A 26,950-nucleotide genomic window follows, 5' to 3' on the forward strand; every position below is an offset into this window, starting at 1 on the left:
CGGAACAAGACTCTGTGCCCGTCCCCCACCAAAGAAAACACACACACACCATGTCTGCCATTTCTGTGACAGCCCTCGAACCCCCCCACCAAAAAAAAAATGGAGTCTAACTTCCTGCTTTGAAAATGGGACAGCCCTAAGTGACTTGTTTCCAACAAATAGAAATACTTTGTGATTTCTGAGGCTGGGTCATAAAAGTAGACAGCTTGTGCCTGACATATGCTCACATACCCTCCCTCCTTCCCTCCCTGCATTTCCCATATGCTTTTGGAGTCTTGAGTTGCAGGTAAGAGGGCATCTGTTACCCTGAAACAGCTATGCTGGGCATACCATGTAGAGAGACCACATAAGGATAGAAAGCCCCAGGCATCACAGCTGGTACAGTCCCAAGCTTTACGTATTTCCTCAGGTCTGGTACCAGACATGTGAGTGGGGAAGCTATTGGAATGATCCAGCCTGACCAATGTGTGACGGTCACTGGAGAAACACCAAGTAAGGAATGCCTGGTTGAGCTCAGTTAATCCTCGGGACTGAAAGACAATAATGATAAATGGGTCTGGTGTGGTGGCTGGTGCCTATAATCTCAGCACTTCGAGAGGCTGAGGCAGGAGAATCACTTGAAACCAGGGTTTCAAGACCGGCCTGGGCAACAAAGTGAGATCTTTTCTCTACAAAAAAAAAAAAAAAAAAAAATTAAAAAATTAGCAGGGCATAGTGGCACACCCCTATAGTCTCAGCTTCTCCAAAAGCTGAGTGAGGGAGGAGGATTTCTTGAGCTCAGGAGGTCGGGCCTGCAGTGAGCTGTGATTGCACCACTGCACCCACTCTCACCTGGGTGACAGAGCATGACTTGGTTTTCACTAATAATTACAACAGCAGTAGTAATAGTGATAATAAATGGCTTACTGTTTTAAGCCACTCAGTTGGAGTGGCTTGTTATAGATAAGCAAGTACATGGTTTATTTACATATGTGTTTTTGTTTTTTTTTTGAGACGGAGTTTTGCTGTGTCGCCCAGGCTGGAGTACAGTGGCCGGATCTCAGCTCACTGCAAGCTCTGCCTCCCAGGTTTACACAATTCTCCTGTCTCAGCCTCCTGTGTAGCTGGGCCTACAGGCGCCCGCCACCTCGCCCAGCTAGTTTTTTGTATTTTTTAGTAGAGACGGGGTTTCACCGTGTTAGCCAGGATGGTCTCAATCTCCTGACCTCGTGATCCGCCCATCTCGGCTTCCCAAAGTGCTGGGATTACAGGCTTGAGCCACCGCGCCCGGCCACGTATGTGTTTATATATAAAATCAGTACAGTAGATGTAGGAGTGAATAGAAACATAGCGAAATGTTCAGTAGTTATTACAAATTTAAGGGCATTAAATTATTATGACTGTCAACTGTTATCTTTGTATTGTTTCTCTTCATCTTAATTCCTTTTCCTTAATAATTTAATTCATTTATTCAGCAACTGATTATTGAATACTTATTATATTGTAAAGGTTGGTTTTATAGTGATTTCTCTATCCTTGAGTAGCTTTATGGGTAAAAAAATACACACACACACACACACACACACACATATATATATATATATTTTTTTTTTTTTTTTTTGAGACAGAGTCTCACTCTGTTGCCCAGGTTAGAGTGCAGTGGCATGATCTTGGCTCACTGCAACCTCCACCTCCTGGTTCAAGGAATTCTCTTGCATCAGCCTCCCAAGTAGCTGGGATTACAGGTGCGTGCCACCACGCCCAGCTAATTTTTGTATTTTTAGTAGAGACAGGGTTTCATCATGTTGGCCAGGCTGGTCTTGAATGCCAGACCTCAAGTGATCTACCCGCCTAGGCCTTCCAAAGTGCTGGGATTACAGGTATGAGCCACCATGCCTGGCCAAATATTAAAAAGATGAATAATAAATGAATATATAATTCCAGTAGTACTTCAGGAAGGACTCCATTAGGTAATATTATCAGGGATACACTTTTGAGGAAGTGACTTTTACTCTGAGACTTGGATGAAATGAAGCCCGCTTTACAAAAAATCTAGGCAAAAAGATTCTTAGCACATGGAAGAGGCGATGAAGCTCTAACATAGGAATGACTTTGGCATGTCCTAGTTGTTGACAGATTAATTTCATTATAGCCTAATGAATAAAAAGGAATTGAACTCAAAATGAGATGATATTGGTTAGCAGAAGCCTTGTATTCTTTATGACAAGGAGCTGAAGTTTTACAATTTCCGTGGGAAGCTGTATTTGTATGTATGTAGATTAAGCTGCTTATGACAGAGACCCAGAACAATTGTGATTGAAACCATATAGATGTTTAAATTAATTTTCTTTTTTTGATACAATGTCTATGACCCAGGCCTAGAAATTTAATTTTCTCTTGCAATAAAATCCAACCTGGAAAGGTACCTACTCTGCAAAACCATTATTTGACAGACATGACAGCAAATCAATATTGCCATCGACTTTGTTGAGGAAGAGAGAAAACAAGCAATATAGGGCTTGGGCCACCTGACTCTTAAGGAAATAATTCAGATGGTATTACATAATATTTCTGTATTTCTTTAGGCAGAACCCAAGTTGCATGGCATTCCCAGCTGTAAAGGAGCTTGGGAAATGCAGAGTTTATATTGGCAGCTTTATTCTCAAATAAAAAGCCATGGGTTCAATTGATATTTTTTAAAAAGGAAAATAGATATTTGGCAACAGCTGACAATCTGCCACATAAACCTTTGGCCTGATAGTGTTAAGCATATAGACTCGGACTCAGTTGACCTCATTCTAAGACCAACTCTCTTAAATTCTGATTGAGTTGATTTAGAATGTTTCCTAAACATCCATAATTGCAACAAACTCTCAAGGTAATTCAGAGGTGGATCAAAATTTCAGCACCATTGAACTGACTTATTTCCCTAATTAACTCCTTCATTTGAGTGCTCTCATTTCCCTGTGCTCCTTTACCCACGTAAGAGTTCTCCAAGCCTTTTATTTGTTATGTGAATTATTTGCAGTTATCTCTCATTGCTACCATAGATATTTTATTTCTCTTATAGTACAAAATCAGGAGTTAAAATGTATTTCTTATCTTTCAGACTTGGCATCCAGAGATGAGCCCCAGAAGTTACCTCCAAAAAGTGATATTTATGAAACAGAATTATTCCAGTGGGTTAACATGGAGGAATTTAAAAGCCATAGTCCTGAGAGATCAATTTTCAGAGATATCTGGGAAGGCAACTGTCATTTTGAGCAACATCAGGGACAAGAGGAGGGTTATTTTAGACAACTTATGATTAACCATGAAAACATGCCCATTTTTAGCCAACATACTTTACTCACTCAAGAATTTTATGATAGAGAGAAAATCTCTGAATGTAAAAAGTGTAGAAAAATCTTCAGTTACCATTTATATTTTAGTCACCACAAAAGAACTCATTCTAAAGAACTTTCCGAATGTAAAGAATGCACAGAAATTGTTAATACACCATGCCTTTTTAAACAACAGACAATTCAAAATGGTGACAAATGCAATGAGTGTAAAGAATGTTGGAAGGCCTTTGTTCATTGCTCACAACTTAAACAACATCTAAGAATTCATAATGGTGAAAAACGCTATGAATGTAACGAATGTGGGAAGGCCTTTAATTATGGCTCAGAACTTACTCTACATCAAAGAATTCACACTGGTGAGAAACCTTATGAATGTAAAGAATGTGGGAAGGCCTTTAGACAGCGATCACAGCTTACTCAACATCAGAGACTTCATACTGGTGAAAAACCTTATGAATGTAAGCAATGTGGGAAAGCTTTTATTCGTGGCTTTCAACTTACTGAACATCTGCGACTCCATACTGGTGAGAAACCTTATGAATGTAAAGAATGTGGAAAGACTTTTAGGCATCGCTCACATCTTACCATACATCAGAGAATTCATACTGGTGAGAAACCCTATGAATGTCGGGAATGTGGGAAGGCCTTTAGCTATCACTCAAGCTTCTCGCACCATCAGAAAATTCATTCTGGCAAGAAACCTTATGAATGTCATGAATGTGGGAAGGCGTTTTGTGATGGCTTACAACTAACCCTACATCAGAGGATTCATACTGGTGAGAAACCCTATGAGTGTAAAGAATGTGGAAAGACTTTTAGACAGTGTTCACACCTCAAAAGACATCAGAGAATTCATACTGGGGAGAAACCTCATGAATGCGTGATATGTGGTAAGGCCTTTAGACTTCATTCACACCTTATTCAACATCAAAGAATTCATACTGGTGAGAAACCCTATGAATGTAAGGAATGTGGGAAAGCCTTTAGCTATCATTCAAGCTTCTCGCACCATCAGAGAATTCATTCTGGAAAGAAACCTTATCAATGTGGGAAGGCGTTTAATCACGGATTACAACTTAACTTACGTCAGACTCTTCATACTGGTGAGAAGCCAGTCAGGTTTCCTCTCCTCCCTCCCCATCCTACTCTAGCATGAAATTTGTTGATGGAAATATACATTGTCTTTGTTTTATTTAAGGAAAATGTTGGTAAGCCACCATGTTTCATTAGTATTGATTTATTTATGTAATCCTTGAAAATCAAATGTTTTTAAGTGAGAAAATGGAAAACTAATTAAAGTGTAAATTTTGCTCTCATTTTAATGCTGTTTCTGAGTTACTGTATTAACTATTATTGAGAATAAATTTTCTTTTTTATTGAGAATAAATTTTCTAAAATTACATGTTTCACTGAAACCAGTGAAACATAGCATAAATAAAATGAAAACAATTTCCTCTCCTCCCACAAATCTCTGCGATAACCAGTATGTGTATTTCTTCTTCCTTTATGCTCAAACAGCCTGTACACAGAAAGTGTTTGTTGCATGTGTTTGGAGGAGATTTTACCCCCTATACGGACATTTGACAGCATCTTGTCCTTTTCACAATAATCATGAATACTTTTCCAGGTCAGTACATAAAGATGTAACCCATTCTTTGTAAGGTTCAGAATATTTCTAGGATGGAATGTGTCTGTATTTTGAGCCATTACCTACTACAGACATTCAAGTTGTTTCTAATGTTCACCTGGAACTCTAGTTTTACATTCTTTTGTTTCTGTTGTGCAGATTCCCAACAGTGGGATTAAAGAGTATCTGGCGTATGTATTTTGGCATCACATTTATTTTTTAAAACCTTCTAAATTTTTTGTTTAATAGAAGCACACATTATAAAATTCAAAAATTACCAAAAATGTGAAAATTAATTCTCCCCTAACATCCAGTTCTGTACCCACTCACTTTCTCTCCACAGGTGCAACAACTGCTAGCAGTTTCTTTTTATTCTAACAGGAATATTTCATGTAAATTTCATAAATTTTAGGACAAAAGTAGGTTATTCATAATACGTGATTTATTACACATTCTCATCGTAAGTCCACATTTGGCCCACTTAATTTTTTTTTTTTTTTGAGACACACCCAGGCTGGAGTCCAGTGGCACAATCTTGGCTCACTGCAACCTCCACCTCCGAGTTTCAAAATTCTCCTGCCTCAGCCTCCCGAGTAGCTGGGACTACAGGTTTGTGCAGCCATGCCCAGCTACTTTTTGTATTTTTGGTAGAGACAGTTTTTCACCATATTGACCAGGCTGGTCTTGAACTCTTGACCTCAGGTGATCCACCCACCTCAGCTTCCCAAAGTGCTTGGATTACAGGCGTAACCCACTTCGCCCAGGCCACTTCTTTTTTAATGTATTCCAGGAATTTAAAAACTTTGTGCTAACTATCAATTTACTGCCTCTCGGCTCCGAATCCTTCATTGCTTGCTCTGCAGTATTGGAACTGGGTTCTGCGAACATTTCTCCTTTGTCACCTGGCATGATGTTAATTTCTGCCAGTAGAGTGTGAGGAGGACACTAGAGGAGGGGATTTTTTTCTCTTCTTAGTTTTGTTTCACTCTTGTCAGGCTCCTGTAGTGCTTATAGCAGTAGCCCTTGGCTCCTGTAGTGTGTGACACCCAGCAGGACCAGCCTCTAACACGCACTTGGGTGGCTTCACAGCAAGTAATAAGAGGTAGTGGCATCTCTCTGAAGATGGCTTTTGCCATCTACCAAGAGGTTGACTTCCAGGCTAGTCCTATATCTCTGCCATTCTGAACCGTGCCTCTGCCCTTTCTAAGAAGGCCTGGATTTTGGCCAGTGGGAGAGTGGGCTAGTTTGGGTTGGGTATCTCAGTCCATGCTTTCTAGGGTCAGTCACTGCTACCACTTTCTTTTGTATTCCATGAATATTCCAGGTAAAATTTTTAAATCCCTTGGACAGAAAGAAACCAATAACTTCGGCCGGGCGCGGTGGCTCAAGCCTGTAATCCCAGCACATTGGGAGGCCGAGACGGGTGGATCACGAGGTCAGGAGATCGAGACCATCCTGGCTAAAACGGCAAAACCCCGTCTCTACTAAAAATACAAAAAACTAGCCGGGCGAGGTGGCGGGCGCCTGTAGTCCCAGCTACTCAGGAGGCTGAGGCAGAAGAATGGCGTAAACCCGGGAGGCGGAGCTTGCAGTGAGCTGAGATCCGGCCACTGCACTCCAGCCTGGGCGACAGAGCGAGACTCCGTCTCAAAAAAAAAAAAAAAAAAAAGAAAAGAAACCAATAACTTCATTAATACTGTATTGTAGGGTGGATTTATGTATATTTATATTTCAGAGATTTATTTTTTACTTCCTGAATCCAAGAATTCACATCCTTCATTGATTCTCAAAAATTCTCAACTATTTCCACTTATAATATTCCTTTCCCTCATTCTCTGCCCACTTCTCCCTTCTCTGTCTATCCTCTGAATTATATGTTGACCTTTTCTTACTGTCTTTTTAGAAGGTCTTTTGCTTATTTGCCCAACAATACTGTCAAGAACAGAATTCCTTGTGTGTACATTTCTTAACATTACATATTTTGTATCATGCTATGCAATCCAAAATTTGTTTCATTCAGTCAATAAGTTCATGAAATTTAGTCTCTTTTTGTGATTTACAGGGGTTAAGGAGGGAGTGAGGTCAAGGGGGATGTGGATGTGGCTATAAAAATGCAACATGAGGCCAGGTGCAGTGGCTCACGCCTGTAATCCCAACACTTTGGGAGGCTGAGGCAGGCAGATCATGAGGTCAGGAGATTGACACCATCCTGGCTAACATGGTGAAACCCCGTCTCTACTAAAAATACAAAAAAAAAAAAAAAAAAAAAAAAAAAAAAGCCAGGCGTGGTGGCAGGCACCTGTAGTCCCAGCTACTCAGGAGGTTGAGTCAGGAGAATTTCTTGAACCTGAGAGATGGAGGTTGCAGTGAGCCAAGATCGTGCCACTGTACTCCAGCCTGGGCAACAAGAGCAAAACTCTGTCTCAAAAAAAAAAAAAAAAAAAAGAAAAGAAAAGAAAAAAAAGAAACATTTTTCTTTTCTAAGGTCACGAAAAAATTCTTCTACATTTTTGTCTATTGACTTTGTAGTTCTACCTTACACAATTAGGTCTTTAACCTATTCCAGAGTAAAATTTTGTATTTTCAAAAAAAAACGATTCTCCCATAATTGTCTCTTGCAGCCCTTCTCTGTGAGATGGTATTTTTTCCTGCCTCTGGAGGAAATGTCTGGCAAGTGTCATTATAGTAAAAAATCCAGGGAGGCCGAGGTGGATGGATCATGAGGTCAGGAGATCGAGACCATCCTGGCTAACACAGTGAAACCCTGTCTCTATTAAAAAAATACAAAAAATTAGCTGGGCGCAGTGGCAGGCACCTGTAGTCCCAGCTACTCGGGAGGCTGAGGCAGGAGAATGACGTGAACCAGGGAGGCAGAGCTTGCAGTGAGCTGAGATGGCGCCACCGCACTCCAGCCTAGGCGACAGAGCGAAACTCCATCTCAAAAAAAAAAAAAAAAAAAAAGAAAAATTGCAACATGAGGAATCCTGTGGTAATGGAAATGTTCTGTGTCTTGATTCAATGTCAACATCATGCTTGTGATGTACAATTTTTCCAGATAATTAGTGTTGGGGAAAACTTGGTCAAGGGTACATGGGATCTTTTTGTATTATTATTGCAGTTGCATATACTCTAAAATTGTTTCAAAATAAAAACCTTGATTTTTTGAAGTTTAGGAACGATCGTTTCAGACAAATATGTGAATCTGAGTTATCAATGTACTGTAATGTAGAACAGGGGACTTTATTATGTTTCCCAGTGCTATTCTGAATGACTAGTGATTAGGTTGTCTTTTATTTTAAAAAATGAGACATTCATAGGCTTTTTTTTTTTGAGACAGGGTCTTGCTTTGTTGCCCAGGCTGGAGTGCAGTGGCACAATTATAGCTCGCTGCAGCCTCATTTGTGGTTACTTGACTAATTCAGATTTTTCTATGTTTATACTTTCTCATTTATATACATTAAAATAATGGGTTTTTTTGGGGTTTTTTTGGTTTTTTTGAGATGGAGTCTCACTCTGTCACCGAGGCTGGAGTGCAGTGACATCGTGTCAGCTCACTACAACCTCCGTCTCCTGGGTTCAAGCAATTCTGCCTCAGCCTCCCGAGTAGCTGGGATTACAGGCGCCCACCACCATGCCTGGCTACTTTTTATATTTTTACTAGAGACAGGGTTTCACTATGTTGCCCAGGCTGGTCTCAAACTCCTGACCTCAGATGATCCACCCGCCTCGGCCTCCCAAAGTGCTGGGATTACAGGCGTGAGCCACCACACCCAGCCAATGATCTGTTCTTAAAAAGTCAAAATATTGGCTAGGCACAGTGGCTCACACCTGTAATCCCAGCACTTTGGGAGGCCAAGGTGGGTGGATTATGAGGTCAAGAGATCGAGACCATCCTGGCTAACACGGTGAAACCCTGTCTCTACTAAAAATATAAAAAATTAGCCAGGTATGGTGGCGGGTGCCTGTAGTCCCAGCTACTCAGGAGGCTGAGGCAGGAGAATGGCCTGAACCCGGGAGGTGGAGCTTGCAGTAAGCCAAGATTGCACCACTGCACTCCAGCCTGGGTGACAGAGTGAGACTCTATCTCAAAAAAAAAAAAAGAAAAAAAAAAAAAGAAAAAATATTAATGACAGAAATTAGATACACACATGCATTAACCCATTCCATGTGGAAATCAACAATAAACATGGTATATTCCTTCTTTTGCTTTGTTTTTTCTTTAGAGATGGAGTCTTGCTTTGTTGCCCAGGCTAGAGTGCCGTGGCACGATCGTGGCTCATTGCAAACTCTGCTTCCTGGGTTCAAGCCATTTTCCTGCCTCAGCCTCCCGAGTACCTGGGATGACAGGTGTCCACCACCATGCCTGGCTAATTCTTTGTATTTTTAGTAGAGACGGGGTTTCACCATGTTGGCCAGGCTGGTCTCGAACTGCTGACCTCAGGTGATCCACCTGCCTTGTCCTCCCAAAATGCTGGGATTACAGGTGTGAGCTACTATGCCCGGCCAATAAGCTATATTTATTCTTATTTGATGTGGATGAAAATTGTCAAAACACAACCAATGGGTAATGTCAACATGCATTCTAACATGCAATTTATTGGATTTAGCCAATAGAATGTGGGTGGAAGTCATTTTTGGTAGAACTGTTGGGAAAAGGGCTTGTGGGGTGCCTGTATAAACTGGCCATAAAAATATGGGACAATAAGTTGTGGAAAGCCACAAGAGGCCTCTGAGGAGGAAAGCCTTCTATTTGCCATCACGTTCCCATGACCAGAGCGTGACCTGCTCTCTTATCTATAAACACTGTGCTCAAGGAGAAAGACACTCCTTTGAAGCATTGGAATGTGGCCAGATATGCCAGCTCCTAGTTAGGCCCACTCCCCACAGTTGCTCTCTGATAAGTAAAATAATAAATCAGTAGTTAAGTTTATGCTGCTTCAGCACAAAGGAAATTTACCTAAACCGCCATTGCCCCCCTTTCACTGTTTCACCCCTGAACATCTGCTTCTTAGATCTAAGTGACTGTGCTCAATAAATAGTGTGGAGACCAGAGCTTGGTGCCTTTGCAGCCTCTGATTTGCTCTGGCCCTCTGGCTCCCACCTTTATGAACTCTTAACCTGTCTCTTCTCATTCCTGTGTCGCCACTGGACTTCGGGTACCCTATGGGTGGTGTTGAGGCTGGTCCCCAACAGAACTTTACATGTGCTTTCATGTTATGACTTAGTTTTTGCTATTGGCCATGAGAAGAACATGCCACATGTAGCCATTTGCTCATCCATGAAAACTTTCCAAGAATAGTGGCACTGCTTCACTTCCACCTTCTAAATCTCATGCAAATTTCACCAACATGGTGAAACCCCATTTCTACTAAAAATACAAAAAGTATCCAGGTGTGGTGGCAGGCCCCTATAATCTCAGCTACTCAGGAGGCTGAGGCAGGAGAATTGCTTGAACCCAGAGGGCAGAGGTTGCAGTGAGCTGAGATCATGCCATTTCACTCCAGCCCGGGTGAAAGAGCGAAACTCCATCTCAAAAACTAAGGCCGGGCGTGGTGGCCCATGCCTGTAATCCCAGTACTTTGGGAGGCCAGAGCGGGTGATCACCTGAGGTCAGGAGTTAGAGACCAGCCTGGCCAACATGGTGAAACCCACCCTCTACTAAAAATACAAAAATTAGCCTGGCGTGGTGGCATGCACCTGTAATCCCAGCTACTCAGGAGGCTGAGGCAGGAGAATCACTTGAACCCAGGAGGCAGAGGTTGCAGTGAGCCGAGATTGCATCACTGCACTCCAGCTTGGGCAACAGAGCAAGACTCTGTCTCAGAAAAATGAATAGAAATTTTAAAATGACCATTATAAAAAAGACAAACAATAACAGATCTTGGTGAGGGCAGAGAGAGGGGAACACTTTAGTACACTGTTGGTGGGAATGTAAATTAGTATAACCACTATAGAAAAAATTACAGAGTTTTCTCAAGAAACTAAACATAGATAATCCACATAATCCAGAAATCTCACTGTGGGGTACATATCCAGAATGAAGGAAATCAGTATATCTAAGAGCTATCTGCACACCCATGTTTACTGCAGCACTATTAACAATGGCCAAAATATGGAATCAACCTAAGTCTCCATCAATGCATAATGGATTTATACACAATGGAATACTATTCAGCCATAAACAGAATGAAATACTACCATTTACAGCAACATGGGTGGAAATGGAGGTTAATTATGTTAAGGGAAATAAGCCAGGAACAGAAAGACAAACTTGGCATGTTCCCATGCTTAAGTGGGAGCTGAAAGAATTGATCTCATGGAGGTCAGAGTAGAATGATGGTTACCAGAGGTTAGGAAGTGAGGGGCCAGGGGTGAAGAGAAGTTAGTTAATGGATATAAAAATATGGTTAGATAGGGCTGGGTGCGGTGCCTCATGCCTGTAAACCCAGCACCTTGGGAGGCCGAGGCAGGTGGATCACGAGGTCAAGAGATCAAGACCGTCCTGGCCAACATGGTGAAACCCCGTCCCTACTAAAAATACAAAACTAAGCTGGGCATGGTGGCTCGCATCTGTAGTCCCAACTACTCGGGAGGCTGAGGCAGGAGAATGGCGTAAACCTGGGACGTGGAGCTTACAGTGAGCTGAGATCCAGCCACTGCACTCCAGCCTGGGCGACAGAGCGAGACTCCGTCTCGAAAACAAAAAAAAAGAATATCGCTGAGAACCAAGGGATAGCAGAATTGGCCCCACTTAGTATTATTCCCAATGATTGCATATGCCCAGATGACTATGTATTGACTGGTTTGTCAGCCATTGTTAGATGTGTTGGAGACGTCCAACAGAACACACACCCTGAGTTCCATCTTCCATAGGTGTGCCACCCCTAGACATGAAGCCTGCCACTCCAATGGTGGGCTGATCATCTGGATGGAGTTTACAAATATGGGCTGAGTGCAGTGTGTTCCTTGTGTTGTGAGTTGACCTGCGGAACAATGATGAGACCACGTAAGAAGGCCTGTGTGTGTGTAGACTGACTACTACTGGATATATAATTCAGAAGCCAGTCAAAGATATCTTTGGAGACACAAATCAGGAGGTACTGCTGCTAATGAAGCAGAGCTAGGGATTTTTATTAAAAAAAAATTACAGACAGTACAATTCACTTTTTTATACTTCTATTTTTTACACATGCATAGATTTTTGTTATCTATGACCACAAGCAGGATACAAAACAATTCCAACACCTCAAAGAATTCCCTCGTGCACCCCCTGTGTATTCAGACCCCACCCCACCCCAGACACTCAGCAACCTTTGATCTGTTTTCTGTTGTTATATTTTCACCTTTTCCAACATGTCATATAAATAGAATCGTACAGTATGTAACTTTTTGGGACTGGGTTCTTTCCCTTAGCATAATATATTCGAAGTTCATCCATATTGTTGCATGTTTCAGTAGCTCATTATTGTTATTGTTTAGTAGAATTCCATCCTGTGAATGTACCACAGTGTATCCATTTACATACTGAAGAACATTTGCTTGTCTCGAGTTTTTAATTTTTTTTAATTATAAATGATACTTACAAACACTCATGTACAGGTTTCTGTGTGCACATAATTTTTCATTCCTCCAGGATAAATACTTATAAGTGGGATTGCTGGGTCATATTGGATGTGTAACTTTTTGAGACTGGCATATTGTTTTCCAGAGCAGCTTTACCATTTTGCCTTTCCTATTAGCAATGTATGAGAGTTCCAGTAACAAATCTGTATCTGTACTCCTGAATCTAAAATAAAGGTTAAAAAAGAAAGAGTTCCGGCTGGGCGCGGTGGTTCATGCCTGTAATCCCGAGGTGGGCGTATCACGAGGTCAGGAGATCGAGACCATCCTGGCTAACACGGTGAAACCCCGTCTCTACTAAAAAATACAAAAAATTAGCCGGGCGTGGGGGCGGGTGCCTGTAGTCCCAGCTACTCGGGAAGCTGAGGCAGGAGAATGGCATGAACCTGGAGGCGGAGCTTGCAGTGAGCCGAGATCAAGACAGAGCGAGACTCCATCTCAAAAAAAGAAAAAAAAGGAAAAAGAAAGAGTTTCAGTTGTTTCACATTCTTGTCAGCACTTGGTATTGTCACATATCTAGGGTTTTGAAAAGCCCAATTATAAACTGATGAATATCTCAAATAGTAGAACATCCCAGGTGAATGTTGAAGACTAGTGTTGGAGCCTGTGCTTTTGCTGTTGCATTTTACTTGTGAAGCAGGGCATGGCAAGCCTGGTTCTACTGCTAGACCAGAAACTGAGTGGAGAAATTAAAGCATTAGCTGGCAAGAAATGATCACATTTGAGATGTACTGTGCACTATCTGATACTGGGGACACAGAGGGTGAGGAGATATGCTTGTTCACATACATTATCAGGAAATACACAGCAGTTATAGGAACCATGTTTGTAGGATGGAGCTGATTTACAGTCAGACTGCAAAGCTCTAACATTATCTCCATGATGCCTGGATGTCTGGCTCTGACTCTTGGTTGGGATAAAGCCGGTGAGCTACATGAGGTACTGGTTAAAGTCCTTTTGTTTTTTTTTTGAGATGGAGTCTCGCTCAGTTGCCCAGGCTGGAGTACAGTGGCGTGACCTCGGCTCACCGCAAGCTCCGCCTCCTGGGTTCATGCCATTCTCCTGCCTCAGCCTCCCAAGTAGCTGGGACTAGAGGCGCCCGCCGCCACGTCTGGCTAATTTTTTGCATTTTTAGTAGAGACGGGGTTTCACCGTGTTAGCCAGGATGGTCTCGATCTCCTGACCTTGTGATCCGCACGCCTCGGCCTCCCAAAGTGCTGGGATTACAGGCGTGAGCCACCGCGCCTGGCCGGTTAAAGTCTTATATTCCCTGGGAGACTCCCACAGCCAATTTGTTAATGATGGCTTTTTAACTTTTTTTAACTCACCTAACCAGTTAGATAGCCTGGCATGACTATGTAACCAGTGAACAGAGAGGAATAAAAAACCTATGCAGTGGCTGGGCACGATGGCTCACGCCTGTAATCCCAGCACTTTGGGAGGCTGAGTTGGGTGGATTACCTGAGGTCATGAGTTTGAGATCAGCCTGGCCAACATGGAGAAACCCCGTCTCCACTAAAAACACAAAAACTAGCTGGTCGTGATGGCACCTGCCTATAATCCCAGCTACCTGGGAGGCTGTGGCAGGAGAATTGCTTGAACCTAGGAGGCAGAGGTTGCTGTGGAGTGCACCACTGCACTCCAGCCTGGGCTACAGAGCAAGACTCTGTCTCAAAAAAACAAAACAATGACAACAAAAAAACCCGTGTTGAGAAGTCCTGCCATCAGCTCTCCCCAAATCAAGTTTCATACAGATCTTAGTGGTTCAGTTCAGAGACAGTGTGCAGTCTGTACGTGAATAAAACCACTGAGAAGCGTGCAGCTAGATGATTCTGAGCCCCAGTGCTTACCTTCCCTTTCTTTTGCTGAGCCACATCCTTTGCTTCTAACCAAAAACATTTCCTGGGTGTGCTCTGTGGAGTCTTGTTAGTCCTCTGAACTGATGAAATCATTTTGCATATGTCTTATGACCTTGCAGTTAGGTCTACAAAATATGAATTTGCAAAATCACTCCTATTTTGTCATATATATTTAGGCCAAGTTGACTTAGATTCTATAAACATGTTTGCTCCTTAGAGCTGCCCAAACTTCATTGAGCAATAGATAAGTTAGATGAAAAATACTCACGCGGCACATGACATTTTGGTTCCTGATGGACTGCATATACAATGGTGGTCTCATAAGATTATAGTACCGGCCAGGTGTGGTGGCTCACGCCTGTAATCCCAGCACTTTGGAAGGCCAAGGCGGGTGGATCACGAGGTCAGGAGATTGAGACCATCCTGGCCAACATGGTGAAACCCCATCTCTACTAAAAATACAAAAATTAGCCAGGCTTGGTGGCTTGCACCTGTACTCCCAGCTACTCCGGAGGCTGAGGCAGGAGAATCACTTGAACCGGGGAGGCGGAGGTTGCAGTGAGCCGAGATCGCACCATTGCACACCAGCCTGGGCGACAGAGTGAGACTCTGTCTCAAAAAAAAAAAAAAAAAATTATAGTACCATATTTTTACTGTACCTTTTCTGTGTTTAGATAGGTTTACATATACAAATAATTACCATTGTGTTACAATTGCCTATAGTATTCAGCACAGTAACATGCAGTACAGATTTGTAGCCTAGAAGCAACAGGCTCTACCATATAGCCTAGGTGTTTCGTAGGCTGTACCATCTCGGTTTGTATCAGCACTCTGTGATGCTTGCAAAATCATGACACCGCCTACTGATATATTTCTCAGAATGTATCCCTATTAAGTGAGGCAATGCTGTATTTATCAATTCATAAAGTGAAAATCTCTAAAGTGAGTGAAGTGGCTCACACCTGTAACCCCAGCACTTTAGGAGGCTGAAGAGGGAGGATTGCTTGAGGCCAGGAGTTTGATACCAGCCTGGGCAACACAGCGAGACCCCATATGTATAAAAAATAAAAATGTTAACTGAGTGGGATGGTGTAGCCTGTAGTCCTAGCTACTTGGGAGGCTGAGGCAGGAGAATTGCTTGAGTCCAGGAATTTAAGTCTGCAGTGAGCTATAATGGCACCACTGTACTCCAGCCTAGGTGACAGACTGAGAACCTGTCTCAAAAAAAAAAAAAAAAAAAAAGCAAAGAAAATTTCTGACTTCTTCAAAAGAAATCTTCAAGCAGGATTCTGGAATATAGCCCAATGTTGTTTCATGCCAAAATATAAACCACAGGACCAAATTTTCCTAAGGAGCAGCAGCTTAGAAAACACAACTTCGGCCGGGCACAGTGGCTCACACCTGTAATCTCAGCACTTTGGGAGGCCGAGGCGGGGGGATTACCTGAGGTCAGGCTTTGGAGACCAGCCTGGCCAACATGATGAAACCCCGTCTCTACTAAAAATACAAAAAAATTAGCTGGGCGTGGTGGTGGGCGCCTGTAATCCCAGCTACTTGGGAGGCTGAAGCAGAAGAATCGCTTGAGGCAGAGGTTGCAATAGGCCGAAATTGCACCATTGCACGCCAGTCTGGGAAACAAAAGCGAAACCCTGTCTCAAAAAAAAAAAAAAAAAAGAAAGAAAGAAAAAAAGAAAACACAACTTCATTTAGACTTTCTTTAAAGCATTCAAAAGTACCTCCTTCACAGACATTCATTAGATTCCATACCTTGATTTCTCTCTGCGCCTTTGTTGAGAAATGACAGCACGGGGTCTTTTGAGGATGGATCACATTATCCACAGCCTTTCTTTGGGGGCTATTTTCATTTTTTGTGTGTGCAAAATTGGGACGTATATGACGAATATGATTTACTGCCAGAAAATGAGAAAGAACATATATGGACCCCTCAATTGAGTTGTTATTAAGGTTTGTAATTGTAAGCCAAAAATGCAGCCAAATCCTCAACTATATTTTATGGTCAGTTTTTCTTCATGCCAAAATCACCTATTAGTAACCACCATATCTTTGCTCATTGACTGCAGAATCCAAATATTTATACCTTTATTTATTTATTTATTTATTTATTTATTTATTTATTTATTTATTTATTTTTGAGACAGGGCCTCACTCTGTCACCCAGGCTGGAGTGCAGTAGCGCTATCCTGGCTCACTGCAACCTCTGCCTCCCGGGCTCAAGTGATCCCCCCACTCAGCCTCCCCAGTAGCTGGGACTACAGGCATGTGCCACCATGCCTCGCTAATTTTTTGTAGAGATGGGGTTTTGGCATGTTTCCCAGGCTGGTCTCAAACTCCTGGGCTCAAGTGATCCTCCCAACACCTCCGAAAGTGCTGGGGTTACAGGCATGAGCCACCAAGCCCAGCCTTATACCTTTATTTTTATGATATGTTAATAGATACTAAAAAATTACTTTTCCCTTTTAATAAAACAATCAAGTTAAATAAAAACTTTTTTATTAAATAAAAAATAAAACTGTTTTTAGTTTAAAAGCCTGACCATTTTGTTGGCCAGGAATTTGGGAAGACCTCAGCTGGGCAGTTCTTGCTTGAGGTCTCATTTGTGGTACCAGTTGGGTATCAGCAGGGTCCACAGTCATCTGAAGGCTTGACTGGATGTCCAAGAGGCTTCACTTACGTGGTTGGCAGCTGATGCTAGCTGATGGCTGGGAGCTCAGCTGTGGCTGTTGACCTGGGTGCCTACACATAGACTTCCTAGCATTATAGTCTCGGTATGGCTAGACTTCTGTCATGGAAGACAGCTCTCCCCAGAGTTAAAAGTCCCTGTAATCCTAGCACTTTGGGAGGCCGAGGTGGGCAGATCACCTGAGGTCAGGAGTTCAAGATCAGCCTGGCCAACATGATGAAACCCTGTCTCTACTAAAAATACAAAAATTAGCCATGCGTGTGGTGCTTGCCTATAATCTCAGCTACCCAGGAGGCTGAGGCAGGAGAATCACTGGCACCTGGGCGGCAGAGGCTGCAGTGAGCTGAGATCATGCCACTGCACTCCAGTCTGGGTGACAGAGTGAGATTCTCTCAAAAAAAAAAAAAAAAAAAAACAAAACAAAAAAACAAAAACAAAGTCCCAAGCCCCATTTGTTTCCTTTTAATCTTCCTTTCTTTAGTATTAATTATTTGATGGTGTAAAAGAAATGAGCAACAGTTAAAGTCATTCTTACGATCATTTCATTTGAAGAGTTCTCATCCTATGTGAATTCCCTGGTGTAGCGTAATATATGAACAATGGCTACAAGCTTTTCCATATTCATCATTTGTACTTGACCAGCAAGATACAGACCGCAGGTAAAGACTATATTCCTCCCCATGCTCTAACTTCAACACACTCACAGGACTTTTCTCTAGTTGGAATTCTCTGATGGTGAAAAAGGGAAATGCTGGATGCCTCTCCTTCTCTAGTACACTTTTTGCTTTCAAATAAGGCATTAACTGTGGCTAACAGCAATCTCACATTTATGACATTTACCTGGAAGATTTGGGCTGTGGCTAAACGTCTTTCTACATATATTACGTTCATTCACATTCCCAGTTTTCACAATAATATTGATCAAGTTTCCCTGTGAAATGAATTTCCCTGTGAAATGAAAAGCATGAATTCTCTGGTTTGAACCAGCACCATATTGATAAAATTTATAGCTATTTCCCTTCAGTGTCAGTTATCTCATGTGGTGAAAGTTCTGAATCGTCTGCCAGTATCTGACTGAATACACATATGCACTAAGACCCAGCGATTCCATTCCTAAGTATATACACAAGAGAAATACATGTATGTACACCAAGACAAGTATGCTCTCAGAAGCATGATTTATTGTGACCCTAAGCTGTAAACAATGTAAAAGTTCATCAACAGGAGAATGGATAAATTGTGATATAATCATATAATAGAATTCTATACTGGATAAAAATAAATAAACTTCTGCCACATGCACTAATGATTAGACTCAGGGACATGATGAATGTAATAAGCCGTACATGAAAGAATGCATGATAATCCAATTTATAGAAAGGTTTATGATATGTAAAAACTAATTTGTAATATTAAGAGTCAGAATCGTGGTCAACTGTGAGGAGGTAACAACTAATTTTTATTTTGGATTTGCAATGAGAAATACAGTTTATACCTCCTTCTTTTAAAGAACCTCTCTACTCACTGTATAGTCCATGGACTGCAGTCAGTTGGCCAACTAGTTATTACTGATTAACAAAAGGATATGTATTGAAATGGAAAATGTGATTTTAAATGTTTATAACACCTTGACAGAGGAAGTTTTTGTCTGCTGAAGCTAGTAATAAAAAAATTTGGACTTTTTAATGATTTTTGTCATGTAATTTGTCTAATATTTGTGTGTGTGTGTGTGTGTGTGTGTATGTGTGTGTGTTTTACAGGCTGGCAAACAGTAGGTTACCATGTGGTATAGTACCTTAAACTGTTGGATATTATTATGCTTGCAAGCAACATCATCTACAGGGTTTACTATGACTTAACATTTTTTTACCAAAAAAAGCCACATTACTTACTGAATTCCCATGGTTTCTACCTTGTGAGTTTTCTGATGGACAATGAGGTTTGACTTACAACTGAAGAACTTCCCACACTGTTTACATTCATATGGTTTCTCTCCTGTGTGAGTTTTCTGATGGCGAATGAGGTTTGATTTCCTACTAAAGGCTTTCCCACACTGAGGACACCCGTTGGATTTCTCTCCTGTATGTATTCTGTGATGAACAGTGAGGATTGCCTTCTGGCGGAAGGACTTCCCACATTCATTACAAATATAAGGTTTCTCCCCTGTGTGAATTCTCTGGTGGAGAGTGAGGGTTGTCTTTTGGCAGAAGGACTTCCCACATTCATTGCAAATATAGGGTTTCTCTCCCGTGTGAGTTCTCTGATGCACAGTGAGGGTTGTCTTCTGGATAAATGCCTTCCCACACTCATTACACTGATATGGTTTCTCTCCTGTGTGAGTTCTCTGGTGATCAATGAGGTATGACTTCTTCCTAAAGGCACTTCCACACTGAGGACATTCATAGGCTTTCTCCCCCGTATGTGTTTTGTGATGTCTAGTGAGGGTGGCCTTCTGGCGGAAGGACTTCCCACAATCGATACAAATGAAGGGTTTCCCCTCTATATGTGTTTTCTCATGAAGGGTGAGGGCTGTCTTCTGACGGAAGGCCTTTCCACACTGATTGCAAACATAAGGTTTTTCACCGGTGTGAATTCGCTGATGTTCAATGAGGTACGATTTCCTTCTAAAGTTATTCCCACAGTAAGGACAGTGAAAGGGTTTCTCTTCTGTTTGCGGTCTCTGAGGCATAATAAAGACAGACTTTCTGCAGAGGAATTTCCCATATTTGTGGTAGGCAGAGGGCTTCTTTTCCATAAGATTACTTGGATGGACACTGAGGCTTGACTTTTCTATGAAGGCAATTCCATCTTTATTGTAGTCAAAGGTTCTTTCTCCTCTGTGAGCTCTAGTATGTGTAAATAGCATTCCTTTCATCAGGAAGGATTTTTCACATTCATTATGGTCAAACGGTGGCTCTGGAGCTTGAATCTTCTGATGCTGAATAAGCTCCTGTTTACCACTGAGAACTCTTTCTGTTTGTTTCTGGAGATTCACTGCAGGATGAATTTTCTCATGCTTGGTACTGAGGAGTGATTTCTCCCATCCAGTACTGTCCCCAAACTTCTCTTTTATGGGGCTTATATTTCTAATGACTAGTTCTGAAATATTTTTCAAAATTTTTCCATCAGGTTTATATTCACATAGTATGGTTTTTGAAATACGGTTCTTGCCTAGAGTAAGTGCTTTACCATAAATATTACTTCTCTCCTTAATTAGTTTTTTGTGATTGATGAATATGAGGGATCTAGTATGCCTGTCTTGGTATTCTTTGAACTTCACTAAGACATCTTCAGTTTTCCCATCTTCTTCTAGAAAAGAATACAATTAACACTGTCAGTCTTCACATAAATGCTATGGGTTGGGTATACATCCAGACAAACTATGGTGAGACTATCTCACTACTCTGATCTACAAAAAGGCCAGAATAAATTACCTCTTGGTAGCGAAAATGTATAAACACAAATACAAATCTTGCTACTCTGTTAAAATGAAGAAAAACTGGCATAAGCAAAAAACACTCATATCTTTGGCACGTTATAAGCTGCACTGAGAAGGTATGAGAAACACAAGGATGGCCAGGCGCAGTGGCTCATGCCTGTAATCCCAATACTTCGGGAGGCCAAGGTGGGCGGATCACCTGAGGTCAGGAGTTTGAGACCAGCCTGGCCAACATGGAGAAACCCTGTCTCTACTAAAAATTCAAAATTAGCTGGGCATGGTGGTGCATGCCTGTTATCCCGGCTACTCGGGAGGCTGAGGCAGGAGAATTGCTTGAACCCGGGAGGCAGAGGTTGCGGTGAGCCGAGATCGTGCCATTGCACTCCAGCCTGGGCAACAAGAGGGAAAGTCTGTCTCAAAAAAAAAAAAAGGATAAGTGAGCAGAAGAGAAAGAATGATGGAAGAGGGATTCTCCTTGGAATGGAAGATTCAGAGCTGCTGAAGTGAGTCTACCAAGGGTGCTGAACAATAAGCAATGTGACAAAAAATTATTTAGGAAGAGACAAAAAGCTATACATTATTTATCCCCTCATGACTAAGTAAGTGTTGTAAGTGCTTCCAATTCTTTCTTCTTCACTTGCACTGAGCCCATGAATAGTAAATGAACTTTCTCAGCTCATTTCCTAGTGTTTACAGAAACATTAGTCTATAGTCTAGGCCCTAGATGTCCATATAACTGCAATTTATTTTCTCTTGAAAGCAGAGAATCTGGAAAACATATTCCCATGAGGAATTATCAAATACACCAAAAGACAAAATATATTTCCAACATGAATACAGTCACTGTTGTGTATACATATTTTATATATATATGTATTTAAATTTATTTTTATTTTTTTGAGAAAGGGTCTCGCTCTGTCCCCCAAGCTGGAATACAGTGGTGTGATCCTGGCTCACTGCAGCCTTGGCCTCCTGGGCTCAAGCAATCCTCCCACCTCAGCCTCCCAAGTATCTGGGGCTACAGGTGTGTGCCACCATATCCAGCTAATTTTTCATTTTTTTTTACAGACGGGGTCTTCCTGTGTTGCCCTGGCTGGACTTGAACTCCTGGCCTCAAGTGATCTTCCAAAAGTTCTGGGATTATAGGCGTGAGCCACAGTGTCCGGAGACTATAGTATTCTGATTGCTGTTACCATCAATTTATTCTGCCAGAGATGGTCAATAATGAAATTCTCCTGACCAACAATTCTAACTTCATTCTTTCAATTTGCCAAATTACTTTTTTCAGCTTTAGGGAAAGATAGGTTTGAGTTTTCCTCCCAATACAGTCACCTTAACTCTGCAATTCCCTGTTGGAGTTGTAAAGGGCTGGATTCTTCGATGAATGTGCAGAGCACTGATTAATCTTAATCATTTTTTAAAAATTATTGTATATCTTACTATAGTTGCCTTACTACCATCCATATTTGGGAGGGCAATTTAAAGATGGATTCATCTTACCTATGATTTACATTGTTATTTATAATAGTCCCATACTGGGAACAGCCCAAATATCCATCAAAAGATGAACAGGTAAAACTGTGTCATGTATTATACAATCGAATACTACCACAGCAATAAGAAGAAACAATGCTGATACACAATGACAACAGCAATGAATCTCAAATATTTTGCAGTGTGTAAGCTTGACGAAAAAGAATACATGTCATACGATTCCACTTATGCGCAGTTCTAGGACATGTAAAACTAATCTGTATTGGTAATTGGAGTTACATTGCCTCCCTAAGCATATACCTCCAAGTATATGCTACTATCCAATTTTTCTTAAAGTTTTCACATAGTCTTTCCTTTTTTTGGAGACAAAGTCTCACTCAGTCACTCAGGCTGGAGTGCAACAGCGTGGTCTCAGCTCACTGCAACCTCCACCTCTCAGGTTCAAGTGATTCTCCTGCCTCAGCCTCTTGAGTAGCTGGGATTACAGGCATGTGCCACCACACCTGGCTAATTTTTGTATTGTTAGTAGAGACAGGGTTTCATTATGTTGGCCAGGCTGGTCTCGAACTCCTGACCTTGTGATCCACCAGCCTCGGCCTCCCAAAATGCTGGGATTACAGGTGTGAGCCACTGCACCTGGTCCTCACCCTTTTTTTTTCTTGAGACAGAGTCTCACTCTGTCACCTAGGCTGGAGTACAGCGGCACAATCCCAGCTCACTGCAACCTTAGTCTCCCAGGTTCAAGCGATTCTCATGCCTCGGCCTCCTGAGTAGCTGGGACTACAGGTGTGTGCCACCACATCTGGCTAATGTTTTTTGTATTTTCTAGTGGAGATGGGGTTTCACTGTGTTGGCCTGGCTGGTCTCGAACCCCTGACCTCGAGTGATCCACTGCCTTGGCCTCCTAACATGCTGAGATTCTAGGCATGAGCAACCGCTCCCGGCTAAGCTTTCACATAGTTTTTCTACCTTTCAGCATCCTGTCTGTCTGAAATTGTAATGTAATTATGGTCTGGAACATTCACTTCAAGATATTTTCCAACAACCTGGGATTTTAACATGATCATTCTATGTAAAGTCCTCGATTTGATAATATAATATTGCTTTCCCAACTAAAACTCACATTTTTGGAGGTCAATATTTTATTGACGATCTTCTCTAAAATCTTCTGAGTATACATTTACACACTGTTATTTGAAGTTAGGGGATACAATGCTGGCAGGTACACCTAAAAAGAACTTAGTAGTAAATGATTTCTAAATGGATAAGAAAGATATTTTCCTTGCACGGTATGACAGTCAATAAGAGTTATAACTACTGAATACCTGGCCTCTGTTACAAGCTGCAGTAAGGAAAGGCAAAAGAGAGGACCTTATGTTGGGGAAATGATGAACCAAATGGAGAAAGAAGTTTCATATAAAACAACTTTGAATTAGGTACCAAATTACTAGATCATATCAGAGGACGTGCCTGCTCACATATTACAGATGTTAAGTACAATGGGAATGCATAAAAAACAGAAATAGACGTAGTCTATACAGTAGTCAAGGTAGTTCATGGAGGAAATGAAACTTGATTTTTTAGCTAAGTGATATGTTAGTATTGCGTGGTAAAGAATTTAACCTTGGCCAGGCGCGGTGGCTCAAGCCTGTAATCCTAGCACTTTGGGAGGCCGAGACGGGCGGATCACAAGGTCAGCAGATCGAGACCATCTTGGCTAACCCGGTGAAACCCCGTCTCTACTAAAAATACAAAAATTAGCCGGGCGCGGTGGCGGGCATCTGTAGTCCCAGCCACACGGGAGGCTGAGGCAGGAGAATGGCGTGAACCCGGGAGGCGGAGCTTGCAGTGAGTGGAGATTGCGCCACCACACTCCAGCCTGGGCGACAAAGCAAGACTCTGTCTCAAAAAAAAAACAAAAAACAAAAAACAAAAAACAAACAAAAAAAATGAGCCAGGCATAGTGGCATGTGCCTGTAATCTAGCACTTTGGGAGGCTGAGGCGGGCAGATCACTTGAAGTCGGGAGTTTGAGACCAACCTGGCCAACATGGCGAAACCCCATCTCTACTGAAAATACAAAAATTAGCCAGGTGTGGTGGCACGTGCCTGTAACCCCAGGTATTCGGGAGGCTGAGGAGACAGGATCACTTGAACCCGGGAGGCAGAGGTTGCAGTGTGCCCAGATCATGCCATTGCACTCCAGCCTGGGCAACAGAGCGAGAATCCATCTCAATTAAAAAAAAAAAAAAAGATTCTGGGAACAAAAGAATAAACAATAGGCCGGGCGCGGTGGCTCAGGCCTGTAATCCCAGCACTTTGGGAGGCCGAGACAGGTGAATCACGAGGTCAGGAGATCAAGACCATCCTGGCTAACCCGGTGAAACCCCGTTTCTATTAAAAAATACAAAAAAACTAGCCGGGCGAGGTGGCGGGCGCCTGTAGTCCCAGCTACTCTGGAGGCTGAGGTAGGAGAATTGCGTAAACCTGGGAGGCGGAGCTTGCAGTGAGCTGAGATCCGGCCACTGTACTCCAGCCTGGGCGACTGAGCGAGACTCCGTCTCAAAAAAAAAAAAAAAAAAGGATAAACAATAGTAAAGATAGCAATTATTATTTCTGATATATTGGTAACCAAAAAGGATAGGACAATTGATAGTCATATTCCTATTGGCAGATTAAAATATACCACTACATTTGACATGGGAGAAATGGGCTGAAATGTCTATTTGAAAGCCATTCACATAAAACAAGGAAATCAATTTGAGAACTCATCAGATTATTGTAGCTTACAGGACTTTTATAAAGTCAAGAACTGAGAGTGAAGAAAATGCTTTCAGGACCCATCAGAAAGATACCAATGAGAGGCCTAATGAAACAAGATTCATTCAGTCAACAAATATTTATTGTCCTAGGCAAGGTACATAAAGGAGATAAAAGCAAACAAGATGTGAAAAGGTACTCATCAGGGAAACAGGATGAGAATGAGTTAGTATTTTTCACCCAAATCCCACAATCCCCGGCAGATATCAAGAGTGATGCTCAGCATTATGATACGAAACACAAAAGTTTACTGGAAAGAAATCGTGATCTTGAAAATTACTATTTTGGTCTCATGCATATGGATTTTAGAACCTGGTGGTAGGTCTCATGGTGAGAATGGGATGTGAGACTCAGGCAGGAAACAAAGAAATAATCTTTCTTTGCCCAGGGAAAGAAAGAGAAGAAAGTGAAAACTATGAGGAAGATAGATATTAAACAATGATTTTTATTTTTCTGATAGGTTTAAGAATGCTCTCTCTTATAAACAGGAGACTACAACAAAAGGAGGAAGACAGACAACAGAAATGCTAAAGAAAGAGAAGAAAAGAAGAAACATTTCAGTGGGGTGTGGTGGTTCATGCCTGTAATCCCAGTATTTTGGGAGGCCGAGGTGGGCGGATCACCTGAGGTTGGGAGCTCGAGACCAGGCTGGCCAATATGGTGAAACCCCATCTCTACTAAAAATACAAAAATTAGCCAGGTGTGGTACCGTGCACCTGTAGTCCCAGCTACTTGGGAGGCTGAGGTAGGAGAATCACTTGAACCTGGGAGGTGGAGGTTGCAGTGAGCTGAGATCGCACCACTGCACTCCAGCCTGGGAGACAAATTGAGACCCTGACACACACACACACACACACACACACACACACATACACACACACATACACGAAGAAACATCATCTAAACCACCAGTTCCCAAGGTGTGATTCATGAACTTGTAGTACTTAAGTCTCTGATGTTGGGGTAATGGGGAGTATGTGCAGGGTAAAAATGATTTTCATTAATAATAACAACACTTCATTTGCCTTTTTTTTTTTTTTGCTATGTTTATATTTGCACTAATGGGGCAAAAGCAATGGTAGGTGTTTCATTTGTATCCATGGATTTTAATTTATGGTGGTGACTCAGTGACAACAGAGCAGTTAGTGACATTAAAAGAACATTTTTTTTTTTTTTTGAGGCGGAGTCTTGCTCTGTCGCCCAGGCTGGAGTGCAGTGGCCAGATCTCGGCTCACTGCAAGCTCCGCCTCCTGGGTTCACGCCATTCTCCTGCCTCAGCCTCCCGAGTAGCTGGGACTACAGGCACCTGCCACCACGCCTGGCTAATTTTTTTTTTTTTGTATTTTTAGTAGAGATGGGGTTTCACCGTGTTAGCCAGGATGGTCTCGATCTCCTGACCTCGTGATCCACCCATCTCGGCCTCCCAAAGTGCTGGGATTACAGGCTTGAGCCACCGCGCCTGGCCTAAAAGAACATTTTTATGATGTACATTTCCTGAGGGGAGGGAGCATGCCAGTCTACACGCGAGCCACATGGGGAAGCAGCAGCTTTGGTCGGGAGGCAGAAAGGAGCATGGGGAAAGCCTATGCCAGAGCCTTCACGGAGGTTTCTGGGGGAAAGGAAAGGCAGGGCTGAGAAAACAGCTCAGGACTGGCTCGTTTGACTCGTGTTGGCAGGCTGTGGGTTCCTGGGGTGGCCTCTGACCGTGGGTGATTTAGGGCAGAGAAAATACTGGCTTAGTGTATGAGAGCTGGATAAAGGAGGTGGTTGGGGTATGAACTTGGGGTTGGTTTTTATATGAAAGGTGAGCTCACTGACAAGCTGTTCACTCTCCAGGAATCAGCTAACTCTGGGAGGGACAGTCTTTCCCCAGGTAGCAAGACTCCTCAAAAATGTCAAGACATTGTAAAATATAGAAAATACAATTAATACTGTGGGTAAAATGCTAGTACGTTAGCTTAAATCAAAGTACTGGCACCAAATCTATAATAATAATCACCGCATTTCTAACTGCCACATACTCAGAAAAAAAATGTTTCACTTGAGAATGTTTTTGATAGAGCAGAAA

General features: G+C 42.1%; 2 protein-coding genes across 18 annotated transcripts in view; one reads left to right on the forward strand and one right to left on the reverse strand.

Moving 5' to 3' along the window:
* Positions 1-4,639, forward strand: part of ZNF461 (zinc finger protein 461) — a 35,222-nt gene extending 30,583 nt beyond the window's left edge. For all 4 annotated transcript variants that reach the window (XM_073016598.1, XM_007996538.3, XM_007996537.3 and 1 more), the window contains one exon: positions 3,089-4,639. In XM_073016598.1, the coding sequence (XP_072872699.1) occupies positions 3,089-4,479 (1,391 nt within the window). In that variant the 3' untranslated portion in view covers positions 4,480-4,639. The remainder of the gene's footprint in view (positions 1-3,088) is intronic.
* Positions 4,640-12,060: 7,421 nt separating this feature from the next.
* ZNF382 (zinc finger protein 382) overlaps positions 12,061-26,950 on the reverse strand; it is a 34,387-nt gene continuing 19,497 nt past the window's right edge. For 5 of the 14 annotated variants that reach the window (XM_007996545.3, XM_073016592.1, XM_073016596.1 and 2 more), the window contains exons 5-6: positions 19,023-20,439; positions 12,061-18,078 (exon numbers count right to left, since the gene is read on the reverse strand). In XM_007996545.3, the coding sequence (XP_007994736.1) occupies positions 18,018-18,078; positions 19,023-20,439 (1,478 nt within the window). In that variant the 3' untranslated portion in view covers positions 12,061-18,017. Of the gene's footprint in view, positions 20,440-26,950 lie in introns of all 14 variants that reach the window. The other 9 variants (XR_005238218.2, XR_005238219.2, XR_012093181.1 and 6 more) reach the window with 9 other exon arrangements.

Source organism: Chlorocebus sabaeus, chromosome 6 (genome assembly GCF_047675955.1).
Source record: "Chlorocebus sabaeus isolate Y175 chromosome 6, mChlSab1.0.hap1, whole genome shotgun sequence".
NCBI lineage: Eukaryota > Metazoa > Chordata > Mammalia > Primates > Cercopithecidae > Chlorocebus > Chlorocebus sabaeus.